The following is a 20,683-nucleotide window of genomic DNA, read 5'->3' as shown; positions in this document are numbered from 1 at the left end:
TTCTTCACGGGCGAAGCAGAGCCCCGGTGATATCACATAGGAGCGATCAATAGTGGCTCCGGCCAGTAAACTGCTATAAAAATATTGCCTCACTTCAGCTATCTCGACGCCGGAGTAGGTGGGTGGGTAACTATGGGGCGGGCAGCATATGGAGCAAATTGGTGTGGGCTAGAAATTTCCCGATCCGGAAACCGAACTAACACCATCAACGAACGCAGTGGCTCATAGGCTGGCGACTCCGGCGAGATCTACCCATGGCCCATCAAAAGGCTGCGGCTGAGGATGACGACGGATTGCCATAAATACAAGATGGCTCCCTTCTGCTTTTTGCTGTTGATATCTAGCACGGGTTTTTGTTGATCTCTGTGTCTGGCTGTATAATATTCATAGTCATGGGTATCTCAGTCCACGAAGAGGCCGAGAAGGCCCCCACACCTCTCAGTCCAGAACAATTGATTCAACGATTTGGCCGGCTGAATGTCCTGGATGATTTGGTTCGCCTGCGAGCAGCAGATGCTATCCAAGAACCCATTCTTGCCTACCCTACCTCTGAAAATGACCCTGCATCATATGAATACTTCTCCGGGCTGGACCTGGATTCTATGATTAACCACGCCGCGTACACTTTAATGGAATATGGCTTCAGGCCGGTGAGCACTCCAGCCCCAATATTCGTGTATGCTCGGCCTAACAAAATATTAGCCCCGGGATGATGGTGCAGTAGTTGCCCTTTTCACTCAGTCTGATCTCAACATGGTCATCACCTTTTTTGCCCTCAGCAGATTGGGATACACGGTCATGATGCTCTCTCCCCGTCTCTCTGCAGCCGCGTGCATCTCTTTGTTGGATGTTGTCGGCTGTGACACAATTCTTTATGGACAAACATCAAGCATCCGAATCACAATGGGCGAGATACTGCTTTCGAGACTCGTGGCTTGCCGTCCTATAATACAGAGACCATCTTTCGATACCGTACAGCAGCCCGCCGCTGCCAGCCTAAACCGAAATCCAAACACAGAGTCCCTGACCAACAAAACCGCTCTGATCCTGCATTCGTCAGGATCGACCGGAGCCCCTAAGCCTTTGTTCCTAAGCCACAAAGCATTGATGACCCATCCATTGAGAGGACCTGGCTTGAGTTCATTCAACTCTCTGCCGTGGTTCCACCTCCACGGTCTTTCGACAGCTTTCCAGGCAATGTGGATGAGAAAGACGGCGTTTATGTGGAACGTCTCAGTTCCAATCACTGCTGGCACGCTGATTGCTGCCCTGGAGTCAGCCAGACCAGAGTCTGTTCATGCTGTAGCCTACACGCTTCAGCTGTTAGTAGATAGCTCAAGAGGCATCGACGCACTTAGGCAAGCTAAGGTGGTTACCTTTGGTGGTGCACCTTGTCCTGACGAACTTGGTGATCGGCTGGTGAGAGAAGGGGTTAGCTTTGGGGGTTCCTTTGGAATGTGAGTTCATCTGATATTTTCCCTATTTACCTCTCCTTCTCACAGTATGAAATAGGACCGAAGCTGGCCTGGTGGCTGAGTCAATCTCGCGCCCGAAAGACGACCCGTACTGGAGCTATATGCGGTTTTTCGACAATATTCGCCCATTCATATGGATGAAGCCAATAGGCGATTCGCTATATGAGTGTGTATATCTCTCTGGGCATCCAGCTCTAACCGCATCCAACTCAAATGAGCCACCGGGCTCGTTCCATTCAAAGGATGTCTTCACCCCGCACCCAACGATCCCCGAGCGATGGAAATATGTCACCAGGGTAGACGATCGAATTAATTTGGTCAACGGCGAGAAGGTTTTGCCTCTACCAATTGAAGGTTCAATCAAGCAGGACCCTCTTGTTCAAGAAGCTGTCGTCGTTGGAGTAAACAAGGCCGTCCCTGGCCTTCTGCTATTTCGCGCCGAGGAGGCTAAGAAGCTATCCGATACTGAGTATTTAAACTATATCTGGCCAAGCATTGAGGATGCGAATTCTCGCGCAGAACACTTTTCGCAGATTGCCCGAGATATGGTGGTTGTGTTGCCTCATACGGCTGTCTGTCCACGGACAGACAAGGGATCCATGATTCGTGCCCAAGTGTACCAGAAATACTCCGATGTCATTGACAGCATTTACAACAAGGGCGAAGAAAGTGGCGACGGGGCCATGGAACTCGACACTGCTGCAACCCAAGAGCACCTGATGCGACTTTGCCGGGAGGAACTGGGGGTCTCAATTTCTGGCCCAACAGCCGAATTCTTTGCAGAGGGTTTCGACAGCCTAAAGGCTATTCACATGCGACGTTTGATTTTGAGGGATTTCAGAATCGATGACAACAAATCTGTCAGTCAAAATATCGTCTTTGATGCTGGTAGCGCTTCCCGCCTAGCGGAGTTCATCCAAGCCCTCCAGAATGGACAAGGACCAAAAGTCGAAGATGAAGTATCCCTGATGCCTGGCTTGGTTGAGAAATACTCCAATTTCCGCCTGCATAAACCTGTTGCTAAATCTAAGACGACGAAGAAGAGCGTTGTAAGTACTCGGCCTACTTTCCTTTCCATCATTCCCATGCTGACAGCTTTCAGATACTGACCGGAGCAACTGGCTCAATCGGAGCGCACACCCTGATCAAACTGTTGAATGATCGTACCATATCCACCGTGTACTGCCTCACGCGTAGGGCCCAACCAAAAGAGGCTATCATGAAAGCGCTATCACAGAAGAACCTGAGTGTCATGCCTTTCCGAAGTCGCAAAATCGTCGCTTTAGCGGGTTCATTGGACCAGCCTGATTTTGGTGTTGATCCAGGCATGCTGAACGAAATGCGGCAGTCTGTATCTCTCATCATCCACACTGCATGGCCTGTCAACTTCAACCTACCCCTTTCCAGTTTCGAACCACACATCAAAGGATTATACAACCTCATTGATTTCTCCCTCTCCGTCAAACTCCCTCAGCCTGCAACTGTCATGTTCTGCTCGTCCATCTCGACTGCTTTGGGTGCCAAATCATCTGAGGTCGCTGAGACCCCCTTGGAAGACTTGGACTGCGCCCTGGACATGGGCTACGGTCGTTCCAAGCTGATTGGAGAGCGAATTGTTAGCAATGCTCGAAGGTCAGGTGCTAGGACTTTCTCTTTGAGAATAGGACAGGTTTCAGGGCACTCAAAGAAAGGCTTGTGGAATGATTCGGAAGCAATTCCGTTGATGATCAGATCAGCATTGACTTTGAAAGCCTTGCCAGAAATCGACACCACCTGCTCATGGCTCCCGGTGGACAAACTTGCAAGCAGTATTCTGGAACTGTCCAAGGCTTGCTCTCACCAAGACCTAGTCGACGGGCGGTCTGCGGGATATGTCGACGACTCCATCTATAACCTGTGCAACTCGCGAGAATTCACCTGGTCAGCAATGCTCAAAACACTCAGGAAGAGTGGATTTACATTTACCACCGTCCCATTTGAAACTTGGCTTCAAATGCTCCGGGAAAGCGAAGCTCGAGGCGAGGAGCAGGTCAACCCCGCTGTCAAGCTGGCCGACCACTATGAGGAGATGTACAGCGAAACTTCCTCGTTAGGATCGCAAAAACAGAAGATGAAGAAATTCACCACCGAGAAGGCTGAACGAGATAGCACGTCACTGAGGAATGGTCGGCTGAGAATCATCGAAGACGGGATTCTTGGTCGCTATGCTCGAGACTGGTTGAAGCGCTGGTAAAACGTATAAGATGGCAGGCCTGCCTCTTGACCTTGTATATATTGATTCGTGCTCATAGATTGTAGTAACATGTATATAGCGCCTGTTCTATACAAATATCACCAATTAGTCTAGAAGTTCTGTTAATGTTGTGGACCTTGGGGCCTACCAAAACGCGTGCCAGGCATTGTGCACCAGCCCTCTTTTGATAGTGAGCCGCGCAGTCAGATTGTCACAGAATACTGTATTTCAATCCTTGATCTGGTAGCTTGCATGGTATACTCCTTTGCTGTCAGTATACGATGAAGCATTCTTGAGGTGGTTGTTGACGAAAAGAATGAGGGTGGGGAGGTCTCGGGAAGGAGCTTCCAGTCATCTGGCAGCCAGTGTTACCACCAGCACAATCTTCACTTTCCACAAGGGAGAATATTTTACATGTCAAAAAAACGAAAAATAGGTATACAATAGCAAAAATTCACTAGTGGTCACCTAACCAGCTGCTAACCGGCCGGCGTGTGGGTTTCACATAGTTAATACCTTACTAGGTGCCCTTGAGGATTCAATATTAGTATATTAAAAAGTTATGCGCTTAGCATGGGTATAGTGTAGGGGGTGGTGATACCTGGGGCGTCACCCTCCATGATCTACACATGGATGATATAAGTAACTAAAAATGCTGTGCTCCGCTGGAAACTGAAGGAATGCCTTTTTAGTTAGGCTTGTGCTAGCAGTGAAACACTATGTATCTTAGTACAGTACATAGTCATAATCCTGCGAGGGTTGACTTCCTTTATTTTTTATTCCTTTTTTTTACACTTGCCAGGTCAATATTGCTGTATGGATGAGGACTAGAGCGTATCTATTGCGCTGTATGCATGGCAAGGCTTTGAGACTACGCTTAAATAATGATGTCTACTGAGAGAAAGATCTGACAGAATAAGACTGAATTTGTAAGGTGAAGACCTGTGGATTTCCTAGCTGGAATGATGTTTGACTTCATCATGCCATCCAGCTAGCTTCAACATGTATAATAGTAAAGGTCGGTCTCAAAGCTTACTTGACGCCTAAAATGGGCAGATAGCTCTGCAGGTGGGAGAGGACCGATTTGTCACCACCTGTGAAATACTTGGAGCTGAAGACCCGCTCTAATCAAAGTAGGTATTCATAGAGAATATCCCCAACTTACGCAAGAATTACTTAGGCTCCGAGACGACGATTCTTTGGTATAAAATGGGCACCATGACCCGATGTGTATGTACATTTAGAGACCCCGGATAGGCTGACAAGGCCTCTGATGCTAGTCATCTAGTCAAGGTCTGCCCGCCAAAAAACTGGGTTCTCTATATTTATAGTGGGTTACGGTTATACCAAGTCGTGATAGCAACTACATCTTTTGAATATATATATATATATATCTCACTATGTATACTATACTAATCACCAAGAGCGTGACGCGTATTAAATCTAGGGGGATCCATATTTTTGATAATGAGTATTCTACAAGCAAGAGAATTTCATTTATTGTCTTAAGGATTCTGGCTCCATCACCATGTTCATAGATATAGTGACGAAAACAGTCTTAAATAACAGTGAAAAAAAAAAAATCATTGAAAAGGGGAAATCATGGCAAAATTATGCAAGTGTGGTTCCACGAGGTTCGAACCTCGACAGATCCACATAGAACCACACTATTTCAAGGCCTAGATATGAGTACGAGACTGCAAAAGACCTTTTAACCTTGAAGCCAAGCCTTTTTGTTACCTTTGGCCCGCTCGATAAGTGGCCTGAATGCTACATACATCTAATGTATGACATGCTGTAAAAGCCTGCCCAAGCGCAATTGTGTGTATGTACATGGCGCACAAGATGCAGACGTGAAAGATCTGGTGTGAGCTGCCCCAGATGTCAAATTTGCCCGGAGCAAAGCGCTCTGGAGTTCGAGACTGCGACTGCCAGTCAGATCACTTGCCTTTCAAATCGATGGAAGAAGGGCTAACGAGCGTGCAAGCTTACCCCGTAAAGACTAACTCCACCGCCATAGAAAACAAGCTCTAGCAAGTACCATTTCATTCCCGAGTACTGAAGCATGTACTCGAGCCCGTACAGCCGAACTCCATGCAGTAGGGGGATGAATGCTGACGCGCCGAGCGCAACATAGGCACCCACCCTCACCTTCCGCCAGCGCAGTGTTCTGAATTTGGGTATCGAGATCAGGGCAGCAGTGGCGGAGCCCGAGGCTATGGTCTAGATTTCATGTCAGCGTATTGTGGGACCTGGAATGGCCGCGGGGAGAGTGGGGGAAGGGGGTAACTCAGAATGACTGACAATGGTCCAGTGCAATTTTTGCAAGTTTGGTTCACACGTGAAGATATAATAGATACCCGGAATAAATGTGCCCACAGTCACAATGACGATCCCCAGCAGATCCATTCGATGCCAGAACTGTTCAACTTCATGCGAGTGAGGTCCTACTAGGTGATAGGTAGCGCTGAAAATTAAACAACACTCCGCACACCAAAAGAAGATTCCAAACATGGCATAGTCTGTTCCCGAGACGTTGAGGAATTGAGGCTCAGAGAGGACCCGCATGGAGGCGATCGCGATGAGTGGTAGGAGTAGAGCCCCGACTAGGTGGGTATACACATTACAAGTCTCGTTGTGCAAGAATGTCAGGCTGGTGAAGATCTCCAGATAATCTGCTTTATCTGGGCGATAGCCGGTGAGGATGTATTTATTATCTCGCTGCCATTCGGATACCTCATGCCATGTCACGGTTCGGGCCTTAGCCGTGGGTCGGGTAGTGGGCGCCACCATGGTGCTTGTATTGACGCCCTGCACGTGCCGTTTCTTAATTTCTGTTGCGGACATAATTTCTCGACCTAGACCGAGGTACCTGAGGTGCGCTGACTGTGAATCCCAGGGGTAGTGGTGGTGGATGAAGACAAGAGCAAGGACGTCTGGGGGCCTGGTTTGCAGGTGGAAGAGCGGAGGAAGGAGACAATTGTCGCAGAGAAGATTGTGTGGATTAATATTTCGAGGTAGGTACGGTGGACAATATCGTGATGAGCGCCAAAATTCAATTGTGTAAAATTACCAATTGCCCGCACATAGCGCACAGAATATGGGTCGGATAGGCCCGTGCCGATGCCAAGGTGGATTCCATTAAACTAGTCAATGTCTAAACTAAGGTAGTCATTGTTAGGTACTTGTGTTGAGAGTATTGCGACACTATCAGCCAATAAATCCGTTATGATATGGACGGAACAAGAGGTACTGGAGCCGAGTATATTGTATGGACTATACGGACACGCTGAACAGATCGCAACAGACCTGCAGGGTATGTTTAGGTATGGTGGACAAGGAATATTTAAAGACGGTCATTCCCTGTATGCAGTTCTCTTATTGTGTCTTGACTCGAATAGTCTGCCATTCACTGTACTAAGTCATTGTGTGCATTTCAAAGTTCTCAATAAGCATGCAACCTTCAGACTGAGAATAAGAGTATGCGGATGCAAGAAGCGAAGGAAAAGGAAAATATCAAGGATAAAAGCGAGGGCGAGGTGGAAGAGCCGCCTGGTACTGTCGATCGCCTAGGAGGCACATACGACCTCCAGCGATTCGGTGACATCGAAAAATAGTTACGCAGTTTCTTTATACCTATTATTCTACTTCGCCAAGATTTCTAATGATTTTATCATTTATATGACTTTATGGCTTTATGTTTACGTTCGTGGTCAACCCAAAAACGTGCTGGCTGGGTGTTTGTTTGGTGACGTGTCCATAAGTAAATAACAGTGCACACTTGAAATTTCTGTATGCTGACCTGTTTTGGCGCTCATCACGATATAGTCTGCCGTAGTAGGGGCTACTTCGTAAACATGTAACTTCTGGCCCAACGAAACCATCCAAACCCCTGATCGTGGTGTCGCACTAAACGATGGGGGCGGGAACAGCCACTGAGTGAACAGGGTATCCGCTGAGAAGCGGCACATCTAAGACGACGGCGATTCGCCCATCTTCTGTGTGAGGACTCGAAAGTACTACCTAGTAGTGTGGAGTAAGGCACTTCTCAGTGCCGGACTGCTGGACTAAGGTATACCCCTTGGAATGACTAATTGATAAGACGTAGGCTTCTCAGCTTCATGCGACGTAGCTGAGTCGCACCTCTGTAAACCCTTCTAATCCGCGAATTCCAGATGTACGGCCATGGATCAAAATGACTCTCGGGGTCTACTAAAGGGCATTCTTGGAATTTTCGCTCGAAAACCGCCGGAAAGGGTAACGCAGCGCACTTCGTTGAAGTCACAGATGCTCGACGCTTGGGTGCGGACGGACGCATATCTACAGCATGAAACCAATGACTTTGACGAAGCCGACCCTGAGCAGGTAGCAAGAACATTGAGGACGTTCGAAAATCTTGTTCAATATGACATTGATCGAGAAGAAGACCCCGTTAGTAATATAATTTCATGGCAAATTTCACTCTTTCAATCCGTCACTTCCTGCCAACTAACACAAGGCTGTGGAGCAGAGCTCACACCACACTGTGCCTTACCCAAAGCTTCGAGCGATTCGTCAAAGGACACAGCTTCCGAATCACGATGCGTATGCCGATTCAGGCTCAACCATCCGGATTAGCAAACGCAAGCGAGAGTATACCGCTGCCATCGAGGAGCTTTCACGCATGGACATGGAGGCAAAGAAGCACCGAGTTCTGCCTCGCGAAGAGCCAAACGTGGACGATGACATGGGTGATCCCGAAGCAGAATTTGCTATTCTGATGAGGAAACATTCAATGTCGTTGCATCAGGGACTACGGGCACATTGGTCCTGTGTATGTCAGAGGTGCTCGGGCTTGAGCGTGAGACTTTCATTGCCTCAACGAAAGAAGAGCTCACAAATAGAGACGTGCTTCGAAGTATTCTTTGGCGTACGATCTTTACTGGCACTCACATTGCAGGAAGCCAAGATAACGGTCAAGTAAGCATTTGAGGCTTCGTTGAAATTTATTTTACTCACACATTCGGGTTAGAGATGTACAGAATGACAAGGCCATGAGCACGTCTGGACTTGCACCTGGTGTCTTGCCCGACTTCGCGCACATCTGCCAGTGTATCACGGAGTCACTGGATCAACGAAATTGCTTGCATCTTCTCTTTGAGGACGGGTTTTTTAAGAGACTCCGCCCGCAACCAAAAACCTTTGACGATTCCCAACTGCCTCGGATAGTGTCTCTGTCGGCTCTTTTCAAGCGTCAGCAGGAGTTACGCGGTGGGTCACCGGTTTTACCACTCAAAGGGGAACGAATCCTGGCCGTCATACTTGCCACGGCGTTACTTCCGTTCTTGGAGACGCCGTGGGTGCAGCCTTCGTTTAATCACTCCAAGATTCAGTTTTTCCAACCGCTACAGGATGGAGAGCTACCCAATATCACGAAACCCTTCCTGGCTATGGAACAAGTTCCAATCATTTCGGCCAACAAGATGGACACTGGAAACGGCCCAACCCAAACGGCCAGCTCCAAACACATAGTACATCCTAATGCCAGTGTGTTGGCGTTAGGTATTCTTTTGTGTGAGCTTCACTACTGCAAACCCATAGATTCATGGCAAAATGACACAGAGACGACCCGAAATGTCAACACTGACTATTATACCAGCCTCGGGCTTCTTAAAGAAATAGAAGTCGACGCTGGTGCAGATTATTACCTCGCTACTAAAGCATGCCTACAGTGGGAATATTTTCCTGCCGGAGAGCTTACTAGTTTTGAATCCGACAGCGTTCAAAGGCTCTTCTATCAGAAAGTCGTCAAACGACTTGAATCCGAGATATTCAAGTCGTGGCGCCTTCGGTTAGAGGATTTGAATTCTCTCGATTCTCTTATAAATGAACAATGTTGGGGCCCAATCGGCCGAGAAGTTGTCCGCCAACAAACAAGCAAGCTCGAATCCTCTGCGAGAAGGAACGAAGAATTGGCGGTCCCTTTGCCTTCAGCCTCCAATATGACGCCTCTAAGCCGTTCTTTGCACAACCCGGCAATGCTTATGGAAATGCCGACCCAACACACTCGAAGTTTCCAGAACCGCTCACACGTTGCGGAAACTTCTACTAAAAGTCTGTGCCTTTTTGATGCAAGTCATCACACGGTTTCTGAACAAGAGTAAGCCATTCTCCATATCTTGCAAGGCTCTTCTCTACTAAATATCCACTAGTACTGAACTGTCGGAAAGATGGATGGACAATCTTTTGTCCTCGATTTATCATCATGTTGACCCGTTTGACACTGCTATGCAATCTTCTGCGGGATCTATTGGAAATGGGCGCAGGACATTCGAGCCGGTACGAATAGCAATTTTAGATAGTGGATTTGATCCTAATAACTCTCTCCTTATCAATGACGATCAACGACTCGATCCACGGATCAAGGGAGTACAGAACTTTGTACATGAAACAGAGTCCTGGGATGTTCAAGATGAGATTGGGCACGGCACTCATGCCCTTGGTCTCCTCCTCCAAGTTGCCACATGCGCTGAGATTTATATTGCAAGAGTTGCGAATCAAAAGACTCTGAATCGCGACAGCTATGATGCTATCACAAAGGCAAGGATTGCTGCATACCGAAGCAAATCTTATACATATGCTAATTTCTCGGGCAGGCGATCGATTACGCAGTCACTGAGTGGAATGTGGATATTATATCGATGTCCTTTGGAATTCGCGAATATCATGAGCCGATGAAAACAGCGATATCAAATGCTTTACACAATCAAACACTGATGTTCGCTGCAGCATCGAACGATGGAGCAAATCTCGGTCGAGCCTTTCCGGCTAAATACCCCAGCGTTTTTTGTATACACTCGACTGATGGAAATGGGAACCCTTCTGCATTCAACCCTACAGCAGACGAAAAAGACGTCAACTTCAGTCTGCTCGGGGAACATGTCCGTTCTCATTGGCCAGCAGGGAAGAATGGCCACAACGACATTGTCAATTTCATGTCAGGAACTTCAGTAGCAACGCCAATTGCCGCTGGGCTTGCTGCTTCAGTCCTATCATTCGTCCGACAGCAAGAACAGGGTTTGACTGCAGGAAGTGATCTGTTGGGACCATGGTTGAAGGATGTTCATTCAATGGACGCGGTTCTGAACAGCATGGTCAGACAGAGGAGAGGAACAGGCTATGACTACATCACGCCTCACGTATTGCTTGATACGGATTCATCAAGGGAGCATGTTTACAACAAGATCAAAGATATTAAGAAGCACATGTATGACTAGAAGATTTAGTCTAATTTAGTCAATTCCTGGCTTTATAAAATTCTTTGGTATTCTCAAACGAATTAAAAGATTGAATGTCTTAGTTAAGCGGGGATACAGTAAACATTGCCGTTTTCGGCCACATCAGGAACAAGTCTCGCATTTTCAATGTCAGAACCATCAACATCGTCCACTAAAATAGGCTCTGTGTCGTCGTTTTCATCTTTTCCAATCGCCATGAAAGCACCCTTACTGTGCTCTTCAGTCTTGAATTTCCGCCCAAACCTAAGCCTCTTAACGCGAAACGCAAAAACGAATTCAGAATCCCGATTGAATTCCGTCTCATCATCATTCGTTCTGGTCCAGTGGCCCGTTGGACCGAATGTCATGCCGAGCGGGGCCACGTCGATGCCAATGTTTCCCGTGACTGCCGTACTTCGCGAAGTCGAGTACTTGATTCTCGCGCCCTTGACGAGCTTCATGCCCGTCACGAGAAAGAGCGAGACAACAGGGGCAAATCGCTGCTTGGGCTCTCTCAAGTACGCCTGCACAGCAGGTGCTTTAATGGCTTCATCAACATACTGCGGTGTCGGCTCAAAGGACACAGTCGTCACTGCGTCAAACGCGAATGTATTCGCTATTCGGCTGGAGTGCTTAACATCCACTTCAGGGCCCAGGCCTAAACCTCCTGTAGCCAGCTGCAGAAACTGCGCGTAAACACCTAGCCCCATTCCCACCTCGGTCGAAACGGTCTTCTTCCAATCGGTCTCCACCACCGGTGGATTTGCGATGGTTACGGGAACGACATTTGCTCGGTTGAGGGGGAACTGCGGCGTTGACGTCGAACGAATTATAGAGCCGAGACATAGCGAGCCCGTTGGAGGTGGATGGATGAAGTCAGATGTCGGGCAGAGAAAATAAGTCTTGGTGAAAGACATGGCTTTCAGGATTTATTTGAGATTTCAGGCTATGGATTAGGTTTTTAGGAGCCCGTATATATTTATACTTGTACCAGGTCCTGGACTGGATAAATACACTTTTTTTCCAACGTAAGCAGTAGCAGGTATCGAGGAGTCGAGGAGTGGGGTTCTGTCTTCTCCTAATCTTAACTTTTTCCAAACCATCGACGTCCCCCTCCTGGCATGTGTGGGACAACCTCAGGCTTTTTTAGCGCGCGCGCGTGGAGCGTGGTGTGTCAAGAAAATGTGTAATAAGGATCACAGAGTATAAGACAAATCTAAAAGGGATACAAACAGGTATTCCACAATACTAGCTGACTTGCATGGAGGTGGCAAAGAAACTATCGACAGGACAAGGAGAAAGAAAAACCTTTGTACTTAATCATATAACTATGTTACAATGTTACAGGGACGGCCCGCGACCCATAGATAAACTGTCTTGGCAATCACATAGTCACTTTTTAGGAACAGGTGACACTTTTATGGTCACGTGACTCGCGCGAACATCGAATCTGTTGGTGATTGAATCGGTTGATTGAACCAACTTAGTGACCAAAAGGATTGGATGGATAACCCCGGGTCCCAGGCGGTGAGTTGGCTGACTAACCCCCATGATTGCGCCAACATGATCTTGAACCACCCATGTCTTGACCGTCCTCCCCTATGTCTTGTTTAAACTTAAGGAGACCCAATCGACGAAGCCACGAAGACCACCGTCGTGGGTCTTCGGCGCATTCATAAACTATGGCTCGCATGGAGCTGGATTCCATGGAAGACGTCTTTCTCCGAGACAATCTCGGCCCGACCATCGCTGAACATGTATTGCAGTGCAGTCATTTCTTCAAGAGATATATGGCTGCGCCGGAAATTGTGCTGGACCCAACTTTGATGGACGACCAGCTGGCACGCTTTACGCTGTGGGCATCAAACATGGATGTATTTGGGCCGCCCCACGTCTCGTTGGATTACAGGCTCAGATACAGTCCAACAGTCGTGGAGATCATCCATCAGCTTTTGGACGTCATTTGTAATGCTTTGACATCTCGTAAGTAGTTGTTGCTAAGACGATACTCTACCAATTAGGACCTAGTCTAATGGGAGCTTCGACGATAGTTAAGCCAATCGACGATCCACCGCAGACTCCAAGCAGGAAGAAACGACGAATAGCGGAAACTGGCAATGCGGAGGTCACCAAGAGAGTCGACGATAGTTCAAGCGATTCGGACAGTTATGACGATGAAGAACAAAAAAATGTTTCATTAATTACCTACACTATCGGAGGAACAGTGACGCGGCTCTTCCGTTTGTCTAATGCTATTCGGAAATCCGCTAAGGCTTCGAGAACATACAAAATAGGAGGATACAACGATGACGAAGAAGCGAACAATGCCATCGCGGAACTACGTATTTACACAGAATGTTACATTCGCTTCCGGTTTCCTCACGCACCAGAGGCTCTTCGCTCAGCATTGGTTGAGGCCAATGCGCTACGGCTTCGACGACTGTATTATCAGAGGTCCCACCGAAGGCGCATTGCCTTGAATGTCCAGCGTCCACAGGCAGGCCCAACAAGTGTTCAGCTACCTAAGATACCGGACAGCACTCCGGCCGTACGTTTCGCCCCAAGCGTGCCACCGAAACAAAGGGCCATTGACGAAAGGCCGAAGCCAACCATCCTTCCGCCAGCGCCCATAACCTATGCGACTACCGCTCGACAAACTGCTGTTGGAGCTCTGTTGGCCGACTCCACGTCGGAGGTTCCTCGGGCTAAGTCTGTCCTGGTAAACAATAAATTGTCGTTCCCTCCAGTGCCAACAACAAGCGAGTGCCCATACTGCGGCGTCATTGTTGAATTCAAGGGTAATACAAAATCGGTGATGTGGAAGTAAGCATATCATTCCTGTACCTTGCCATCATAATGTAAAGTCTAACCGGCCTCAGCGACCATGTCATCAGAGATCTAGAGCCTTTTGTCTGTATTTATGCCAGTTGCATGGACGCAAGCCAACAAGATCATGGATCGTCTACATTCGAAACATCGAAAGCCTGGATGAACCACATGCAGAACGCCCACGGATATGCATGGGAGTGCAGAGCTCCTTCTCACGACCCAACCATCTTTGAGCAGGAGATCGAATTCCAGGAGCACGCTCGTAAAGACCATGGCGTCCCTGAGGCGCATGTGGGAATGCTGAGCGGTGCAGCTCGGAGACCAGTTCTCGAGAAGATTCAGGAGTGTCCCTTTGGTGACGACTTTTCAGCCCCGGAAAAGGCCGAATCAAACACCGTCTTCTCGAATGAGGCTCTTCATCTACACGTCGCCGCTCATATGAAAGAAATTGCTTTACTTGCATTGCAGAAACTACCTAGTGACGATGACCACAACTGCGAGGACGTGGCTAGCGACGCACCATTAGAAGATGATGGGTTTGCCAAGTTGCGCGCATCCATGTACAGTGTATTGGATTGCGAATCTCTAGACTTCTTGGATGAACCTGAAGATGGCGTTTCGAATATACTCGAAGAGGGCATCATTCCCTCTGTAGACAGACTCAATTTAGAGGAGAAAGACGCAGCAGGAATGACAAAGCTTCATCGTGCAGTGCGCGATAACAATTTCCTCTTGACCCAGTCCCTTATAGAACAAGGTGCAAATTTACGCAGCAGAGCGAATCACGGGGAAACAGCATTACATTACGCTTCTTTGAATTGGCATAGCGGCGTGGATATGATGAAACTGCTGTTGAATTCTGATGCTAGAGAGATCATCGATTTGAAAGACGACTATGGCCAAACACCCTTGCATTACGCTACAAAGAGAGACTTCACTGATGGGATAGAACTATTGGTTAATTACGAGGTCTCTATAGACAGTCTTGACAACTATGGGTTCTCTCCATACCTCTGGGCCGTCATTGCGGGGAAAAGTAGCGCAACTCACCTACTATTGTCTCTCGGCGTTGATGTCAACTCTACCAGTGCGGATGGAAAATCGGCTTTGGGTTGGGCAGCCAGCCTGGGCCACTCATCAATAACTGAATTACTTGTGAAGAATGGAGCCAGCGTCATGTCCATGACTCGAAACACGCAATTGGTGCCATTAGAAGAAGCGGCAACATGTGGTGACTTGTTCACGGTACAATTGCTGCTCAATAACGGCGCAGATCCAAATTATCGGGATCGCGAAGGCTGGTCTGCTATACATTGGGCGACTGAGGAGGGCCATTGGGATGTTGTGCTTCTGTTGTTGAAGTACGGGGCTAATGTCAATGCGGTCAGTTCGTATGGCACTTCCCCATTGCATTGTGCTGCAAACGGAGGACACGATAACATTGTGAGCGAGCTTCTTCGACTTGGAGCCGACCCTCTCAAGTCAACATGTCACGGTTGGACTCCACTACACCATGCCGCCTTCATGGGATATTCTCATGTCGTACAGTCCCTTCTAAATAGTGACCGGATAACATCCAATCCCTCCCAGGATAATCATGGCTGGTCAGTCCTTCATTTGGCAGTTCATAGAAGACATTTGGATACTGTCAAAATTTTGCTTGACAGCTCTATCACTTCACAGTCTCGCCTCCAGTGCGATGAGAGTGTCCTCACAGCAGAAGATTGGCTAGATCTTGAATTCGACAGCCATTCTTATAAAACTATCGGTAACTTAGCTTTCAGCAAGTCACGCTGTTGCAGGGCGGTCACAAAATTACGGCAGGCTGCCCGTAACAGCAACCTTGTTATGATCAAACTCCTTCTAGAACAAGGATGCTATGTCAATGGCACAGATTCGGGAAGAAGAACTGCACTTTACTATGCTGCAAGAAAGGGCCACATTCCAATATTGAACAAGCTTTTAGAGAATGGGGCGGACCCCAACATCCTTCCAACAGGATGCAGGACGTGGGAAGAATTCATTTCTGACGACACTATACTACAACGGCTTCGACAAGCAGGGCACAGGAAGCCGATTCCCAATCCAGAAATAGATCATCAGATAAGGCTCGCTCTCAGTCAGCGAGGCGAAACCTACACTCCAGCGCCGCAGCGCCCACTGGCAACAGCATACAAAGAAGGTGAACTGGTAGGCAAGGTGGAGCCCCGTTCCCGCATAGCCAAAGTTTGGAAACGACTGAGAGGACAATGAAATACTACCATATAAAGATGTGATAGTCTGAGTACAATCTTTAGGTGGCACTGAAAGCAACTGCCGTTACTTTGTAAGCCCTCGTGTGAAACCCATAACCATGTAGCCGCACCGATGAAATTCCACAGATAAGTCAGGTGCTATCTGTAACTGCAAAGAGGGCCGTATATAATACATTTTTTTTATTTGGTTAGTGATGGTGGGTTTCATGGCTGGGGAAGTACCAAAGAGATCCCAAGTAGATACCTTAATGTGTGATTTTACAATACATGAATTCCTTCAGTCAGCTCTTGGAATTATTATTATTATTATTATTATTATTATTATATGTTTCTTTCTTCCTTTTCTGTAGCCGAGGGATGAAACACCGGTATATCATGATTCAGGCCAAGTAGGACACTTAGGCAATCAGATAAGCTCCCCATCGTATCCTCTTCTAGTTTTCGGTGGTAGATCACTTTTAACAATGTGACGTTAATTTACGAAGCGTCCGACAGACAATTCCTGATAGCACAGTTCCACGAGCTCATTAAGGTCTCGTTCTCGCCCGTCCTCTATTTTGCCATCTTGTCAGATTCTCCTCGGCGAGTGTTCGCTCTGCCTTGATTTCACAACTAAAGCACAGTCAGAACTTCAGTTACCCAGAATAGTGAAAAGACGTACCCATACATGAAGCAACACAGGGATAATTCACACAATAGACATCATTATGCAACTATACATGTTGGTGTTGTATAGACCTTTGTAAATAAGGCTCTCAGAGTATGATCGATCAGGAGTGAAGTTATGGACTAAGAATTCGATCCAGCATTCCATCGACCCCATCAATGGTGTCAAGATTTCGTTTCACAGTTTGCCGCAGCGCCACAGGGAGGGATAGGCCATATTGCTTTCCAATGATCAGACATTCCACAAGTGCTTTATAGGCCCGCTTTTGGGTCGGTCCACGTTGTTGCTGGGATATCAAGGCACTCATTGTTTCTGGGACCGCCTCAGCAATGAGCCATCGGTGGGCGCTGGGTTTGCTCTGACAGAGAACTAAACATGACGCAGGAGGCATGTTAAGGAACCGCTCCTGTCCTTTATCTCTCGAGCGCTGAGCGAATTGAAGGATAGCAGTGAGGAAGAGAAGCAACCTGTGGGAATCATGGCCTTCGCTGATGGCACCAAGCTCATTGGCGCATGCTTGGTTCGCATCACCGAACAGTTGTTCCTCATAGCTGCCGCCGATGAATCCTTCGAAATACTCCGCGATGACCGTCGAGAAGTATTCAATCGGCCGCGGAACCTTGGTGTCAAGGATGGCGAAGTGCGTGCTGAAGAGTACTACCGTCCGGGCCACGTTCTCAGCCCTTCTACCACTCCGAATGCAGCCATCGAAATCAACCAGGAACTCGCGAACTCCGTAGTGCAATGATTCCTCCGCGTCTCGGTGGTAGGCGAGGGAGGCGAACTGTGCGAATGTCCTGGCTGAGATGTCGACCCCCTCTCTCCATTCGTTTTGAGCCGCTGCGAGAATGACACTTGAGCCTACGAGGACCCCAATTACTAGTAGGGCTTCAAGATCTGCAGTAGAGACCACTTGAAATATGAGGACTGAGAGCCCCGTCATGCTCGCCAGGTTTCTGGCATTCCTGGCTTCAACCAGCTGGGTGCCAAACTCGATATATGCCTGCGCCCATTTTCGCAGTCTGGCTGTCTTGTTATTCTTGACCAGGTCCTGCAACACATGCATCACCTCCCAGCGGCCAATTGACGAATATTTCAGGTACAGCGTCACCAATTGTAGAATAGGCGGGAACTTGAATGAAAGGGTTAAGGTTTTGATTGTGAAGTCAACCAGTCTCGATGAATTCTCGTATCGTGCAGCAAAAAGCTGTTCTTGAAGCCCCAGCAGTTGTTTTGTCCGCTCTTCCAATGGATCCACGTGTCCGTGTAGGGAGGCGACTTCTGAGGAAGTGAGCAATCCATCCACCCGGGCTCCGTGTTCAAGAAGCAGCTTGATGATCTCCTTGGAGTTTACCTGGATGGCTCGAATCAACGGCGTGTCGCCGTGGCTGGCTTTATTCTCGATCTGCGCGGACCGGTCCAGCAGCAGAGCGACGACATCCTTGTGCTCTCCAGTGACCGCAATATGCAGTGCGGTCAATTTGCTCCGATCTTTAGAATTGATCCGAGCACCATGATCGAGCAGCAATTCCACCACGTCTCGGTGGCCCCGAGTGGCGGCCCAGAAAAGTGGCGTCCGACCATAGTTATCCTTTCGCGAGGTAAAACGGCGGAAGGAAATGTGATCAGAGGCATACTGCTTGAGTAACATCTTGACCCAAGCTAGATTTCCAAAGTACGCAGCCAGGTGCAAGAGCGTGAACGAGGGTGGAGCTCCACCGTATTTTTCCTGATCCCAATAGAATCTCCACCAGTCCTCTCGGACTGGAGACTTGGTTCGGAAGAACTGACGTGAAAACTCAGACGGGGTATCGATCAGATTGAATGCGTGATGCAAATGCACTGGCCAGTATAAACTAGCATAAGCCAAGAGGGTATTGTGGAGAGACGCGTCGTTGATACTGCCGGGCGATTTATAACTTGCTTCGATAACTGCTAGGCAGGTCCGCATAATAGTCCGATGTGTGGTGTCATTCATGTGGAACATGCTGATCCCTTCAATATTGACCTGGTCACTCTGGAAAAATTCCTTTGCAGACTCGTGGACAAGATTTACTACATCTCCGTCAATTTTCACCAACAGCCCACAAGATGCAAGCCGATCCTTCACCACTTCGGTTGGAATCAGGTCGTTAGACGCCGTGATCTTCGCTGCCACTGTCAGTTCGTCAACTGTAAGAGGTCGGGCGGCGAGAACGATCCATTGAAGGATAGGGACCAGCCTTTCTTTGTCTTCGACTTGCTGGAGCAGCCGTCGATAGATTCCACCGAGGCCCTTGGGAACACCACGAAGCATGTCCTTTATTTTGTGCCAAGTCCTTCCCTTGAGCTCATCCGCGACAAACCCGACCCATAAGAAGGTTCCCTCAGCGCCGGCCATCAAGGCCTCCCGAATATGCAGGAGCATATCCTCGGAAAGCGTTTGCTCGGATGCCAGTTCGGCAACTTTGGTGGAGATGTATTTCTCGACATCTTTCCCAACCTCCATATCCGAGTCATCAAGTTTGATCCGACGGTATCGGCCGAGCTTGCTCTCCAAAAGTGCCGGCTGAGGGCGGGAGAGAAGGATGAGCTTCAGGCTTGACCTTGTTGTCTCTTCAGGTTTCAACAAATAGTCCTCCAGGGCATCAAGAAGTTGCTTGAGAGATTCCTTTTCGCACTCATCCAGGCCATCCAGCACGCACACCACCTGGCAAGACCCACTCTGCTGAAGCATGATCAAGAAAAGTCTCCACAGGGAGACAAAGCTAGAAATGGTATATTTGGTCGTTTCAGACCCTTCGAAATAGTTCTTAATATGTTGTGCCAGGTGGGGATGGAAGTTGAGCCATTGGTGTATGATGCCTCTCATAATGGCCACTGCCGTATTTCGGTTCCTGTCACGGTTACTACAGAAGTAATAAAGGAGAACGCCCTGAGCCGAGTCGACCATTGGATGTAACTCCTCAGTAATATAAATAGCCAGCATAGTTTTCCCTTTTCCAGGGCCCCCTGAGATCCAGAGGAGTGGTGGATTAGTCCCTTCCAGCCACCCTTGATAGCTGGGATGTCGTATGAGCCATTCGCAAGTGCCAGTGACCCTCCGTCCTTTCAATGCAATCAGAGATCTTCGATCAACCTCGGGTCTGGTCAAGAGCAAAGCATCCAGAACAGTGGCAGCCACCGTATATGTATCTGCTGCCAGAGACACTGGCTTTGGGGCCTTGGGGATCAACAAGAGGATCTCTTTAGCATATGCAGCGGCAGTAGCGGCAGCATAGCCCTGCCAGAGGTTATTCTTGTGAGAATCTGCATAGTCACAGATTCCCCGGATGACTAGGCATTGAGCGATGTCCATCAAGCCAAGCGCCTCCGTCTCAAAACAAAGGATGCCATGTTCGCGCGCCAACTTGTCCCTAGTCACGCCATGGCACATTAACTGGTTGCTGGACGCAACCAGGCCATAATGAACTTTGGGATTCTGGGTCCTTCGCGGTGGCCGGTGGCGGACTCTATTCGGGCTGCAACGATTGCACCCGTTCTCTGTGGGCTCGGCGGTAGTGTGGTCATAGTTTGGGTCAAAGAGGGCGTCCTGCTCTGGGCCTGGATGGGCAAATGTGAGGGTTTCCTTCTGCATGACCTCGGAGATGTAACGGGGTATTTGACTTTCACCAAGGATATTATTCGTCTCGACCTTGCTTACTGCTGTGAGGAATAGGGCTGACGGCTTATTCAACGCCCCAGTGCTGATATATTGATCTACCAAGCACTCCTCCTTCTCAAAATCGTACTGGATGACGCCCGGCCGGCCCGCCATCGGTTTGCTCACGACAATATCGCCAAGACGAATATCCTCCTTCGTACCGGGCACTCCTCCCCCTATGCCAACCATCAGGTTGAACCGGATGGACTTGAAGCTCGCAAGCATCTGCGTGGCAACGGCCGCGGCTGATGTGGTTCCATACACGCCGTAGGGTGGGTATGCGAGT

General features: G+C 48.5%; 5 protein-coding genes across 5 annotated transcripts; 3 read left to right on the top strand and 2 right to left on the bottom strand.

Moving 5' to 3' along the window:
• Positions 1-355: 355 nt before the first annotated feature.
• Positions 356-3,825, top strand: ASPWEDRAFT_163793 (uncharacterized protein). Its single transcript, XM_040829857.1, has 4 exons — positions 356-650; positions 703-1,457; positions 1,513-2,524; positions 2,578-3,825. The coding sequence occupies exons 1-4, from the start codon at positions 393-395 to the stop codon at positions 3,706-3,708; spliced, it is 3,156 nt and encodes a 1,051-aa protein (XP_040685299.1). The 5' UTR covers positions 356-392; the 3' UTR covers positions 3,709-3,825.
• A 1,357-nt stretch (positions 3,826-5,182) lies between these two features.
• On the bottom strand, positions 5,183-6,663 carry ASPWEDRAFT_45585 (hemolysin III family protein). Its single transcript, XM_040836573.1, has 3 exons — positions 6,013-6,663; positions 5,701-5,931; positions 5,183-5,630 (listed from the first exon to the last, which is right to left on the bottom strand). The coding sequence occupies exons 1-3, from the start codon at positions 6,553-6,555 to the stop codon at positions 5,445-5,447; spliced, it is 960 nt and encodes a 319-aa protein (XP_040685298.1). The 5' UTR covers positions 6,556-6,663; the 3' UTR covers positions 5,183-5,444.
• A 1,230-nt stretch (positions 6,664-7,893) lies between these two features.
• ASPWEDRAFT_54728 (uncharacterized protein) lies at positions 7,894-10,964 on the top strand (the record flags this gene model as incomplete). Its single annotated transcript, XM_040838098.1, has 5 exons — positions 7,894-8,139; positions 8,219-8,662; positions 8,739-9,847; positions 9,900-10,261; positions 10,360-10,964. The coding sequence occupies 5 exons, from the start codon at positions 7,894-7,896 to the stop codon at positions 10,962-10,964; spliced, it is 2,766 nt and encodes a 921-aa protein (XP_040685297.1).
• A 23-nt stretch (positions 10,965-10,987) lies between these two features.
• Positions 10,988-12,247, bottom strand: ASPWEDRAFT_45583 (uncharacterized protein). The gene has a single exon (XM_040836572.1). It carries the CDS (start codon positions 11,879-11,881, stop codon positions 11,048-11,050), a length of 834 nt encoding a protein of 277 aa, XP_040685296.1. The 5' UTR covers positions 11,882-12,247; the 3' UTR covers positions 10,988-11,047.
• A 313-nt stretch (positions 12,248-12,560) lies between these two features.
• ASPWEDRAFT_163783 (ankyrin repeat domain-containing protein) lies at positions 12,561-15,351 on the top strand (the record flags this gene model as incomplete). Its single annotated transcript, XM_040829856.1, has 5 exons — positions 12,561-12,947; positions 13,016-13,787; positions 13,844-14,550; positions 14,665-15,137; positions 15,262-15,351. The coding sequence occupies exons 1-5, from the start codon at positions 12,647-12,649 to the stop codon at positions 15,349-15,351; spliced, it is 2,343 nt and encodes a 780-aa protein (XP_040685295.1). The 5' UTR covers positions 12,561-12,646.
• Between the last annotated feature and the right edge of the window lie 5,332 nt (positions 15,352-20,683).

The sequence above is a fragment of the Aspergillus wentii genome (genome assembly GCF_001890725.1).
Source record: "Aspergillus wentii DTO 134E9 unplaced genomic scaffold ASPWEscaffold_8, whole genome shotgun sequence".
Lineage (NCBI taxonomy): Eukaryota > Fungi > Ascomycota > Eurotiomycetes > Eurotiales > Aspergillaceae > Aspergillus > Aspergillus wentii.
This window is presented reverse-complemented; position numbering and strand designations above follow the sequence as displayed.

Excerpts from the sequence above, each read along its gene's own strand:
- ASPWEDRAFT_163793 (XM_040829857.1), top strand. The coding sequence starts at position 393 with ATGGGTATCTCAGTCCACGAAGAGGCCGAGAAGGCCCCCACACCTCTC. Across the intron at positions 1,458-1,512 it reads TTTGGGGGTTCCTTTGGAAT|GACCGAAGCTGGCCTGGTGG; the intron begins GTGAGTTCATCT and ends AGTATGAAATAG. Across the intron at positions 2,525-2,577 it reads AGACGACGAAGAAGAGCGTT|ATACTGACCGGAGCAACTGG; the intron begins GTAAGTACTCGG and ends GACAGCTTTCAG.
- ASPWEDRAFT_45585 (XM_040836573.1), bottom strand. The coding sequence starts at position 6,555 with ATGTCCGCAACAGAAATTAAGAAACGGCACGTGCAGGGCGTCAATACA. Across the intron at positions 5,932-6,012 it reads AAAAATTGCACTGGACCATT|ACCATAGCCTCGGGCTCCGC; the intron begins GTCAGTCATTCT and ends CATGAAATCTAG. Across the intron at positions 5,631-5,700 it reads GTGGAGTTAGTCTTTACGGG|TCTCGAACTCCAGAGCGCTT; the intron begins GTAAGCTTGCAC and ends TGGCAGTCGCAG.
- ASPWEDRAFT_45583 (XM_040836572.1), bottom strand. The coding sequence starts at position 11,881 with ATGTCTTTCACCAAGACTTATTTTCTCTGCCCGACATCTGACTTCATC.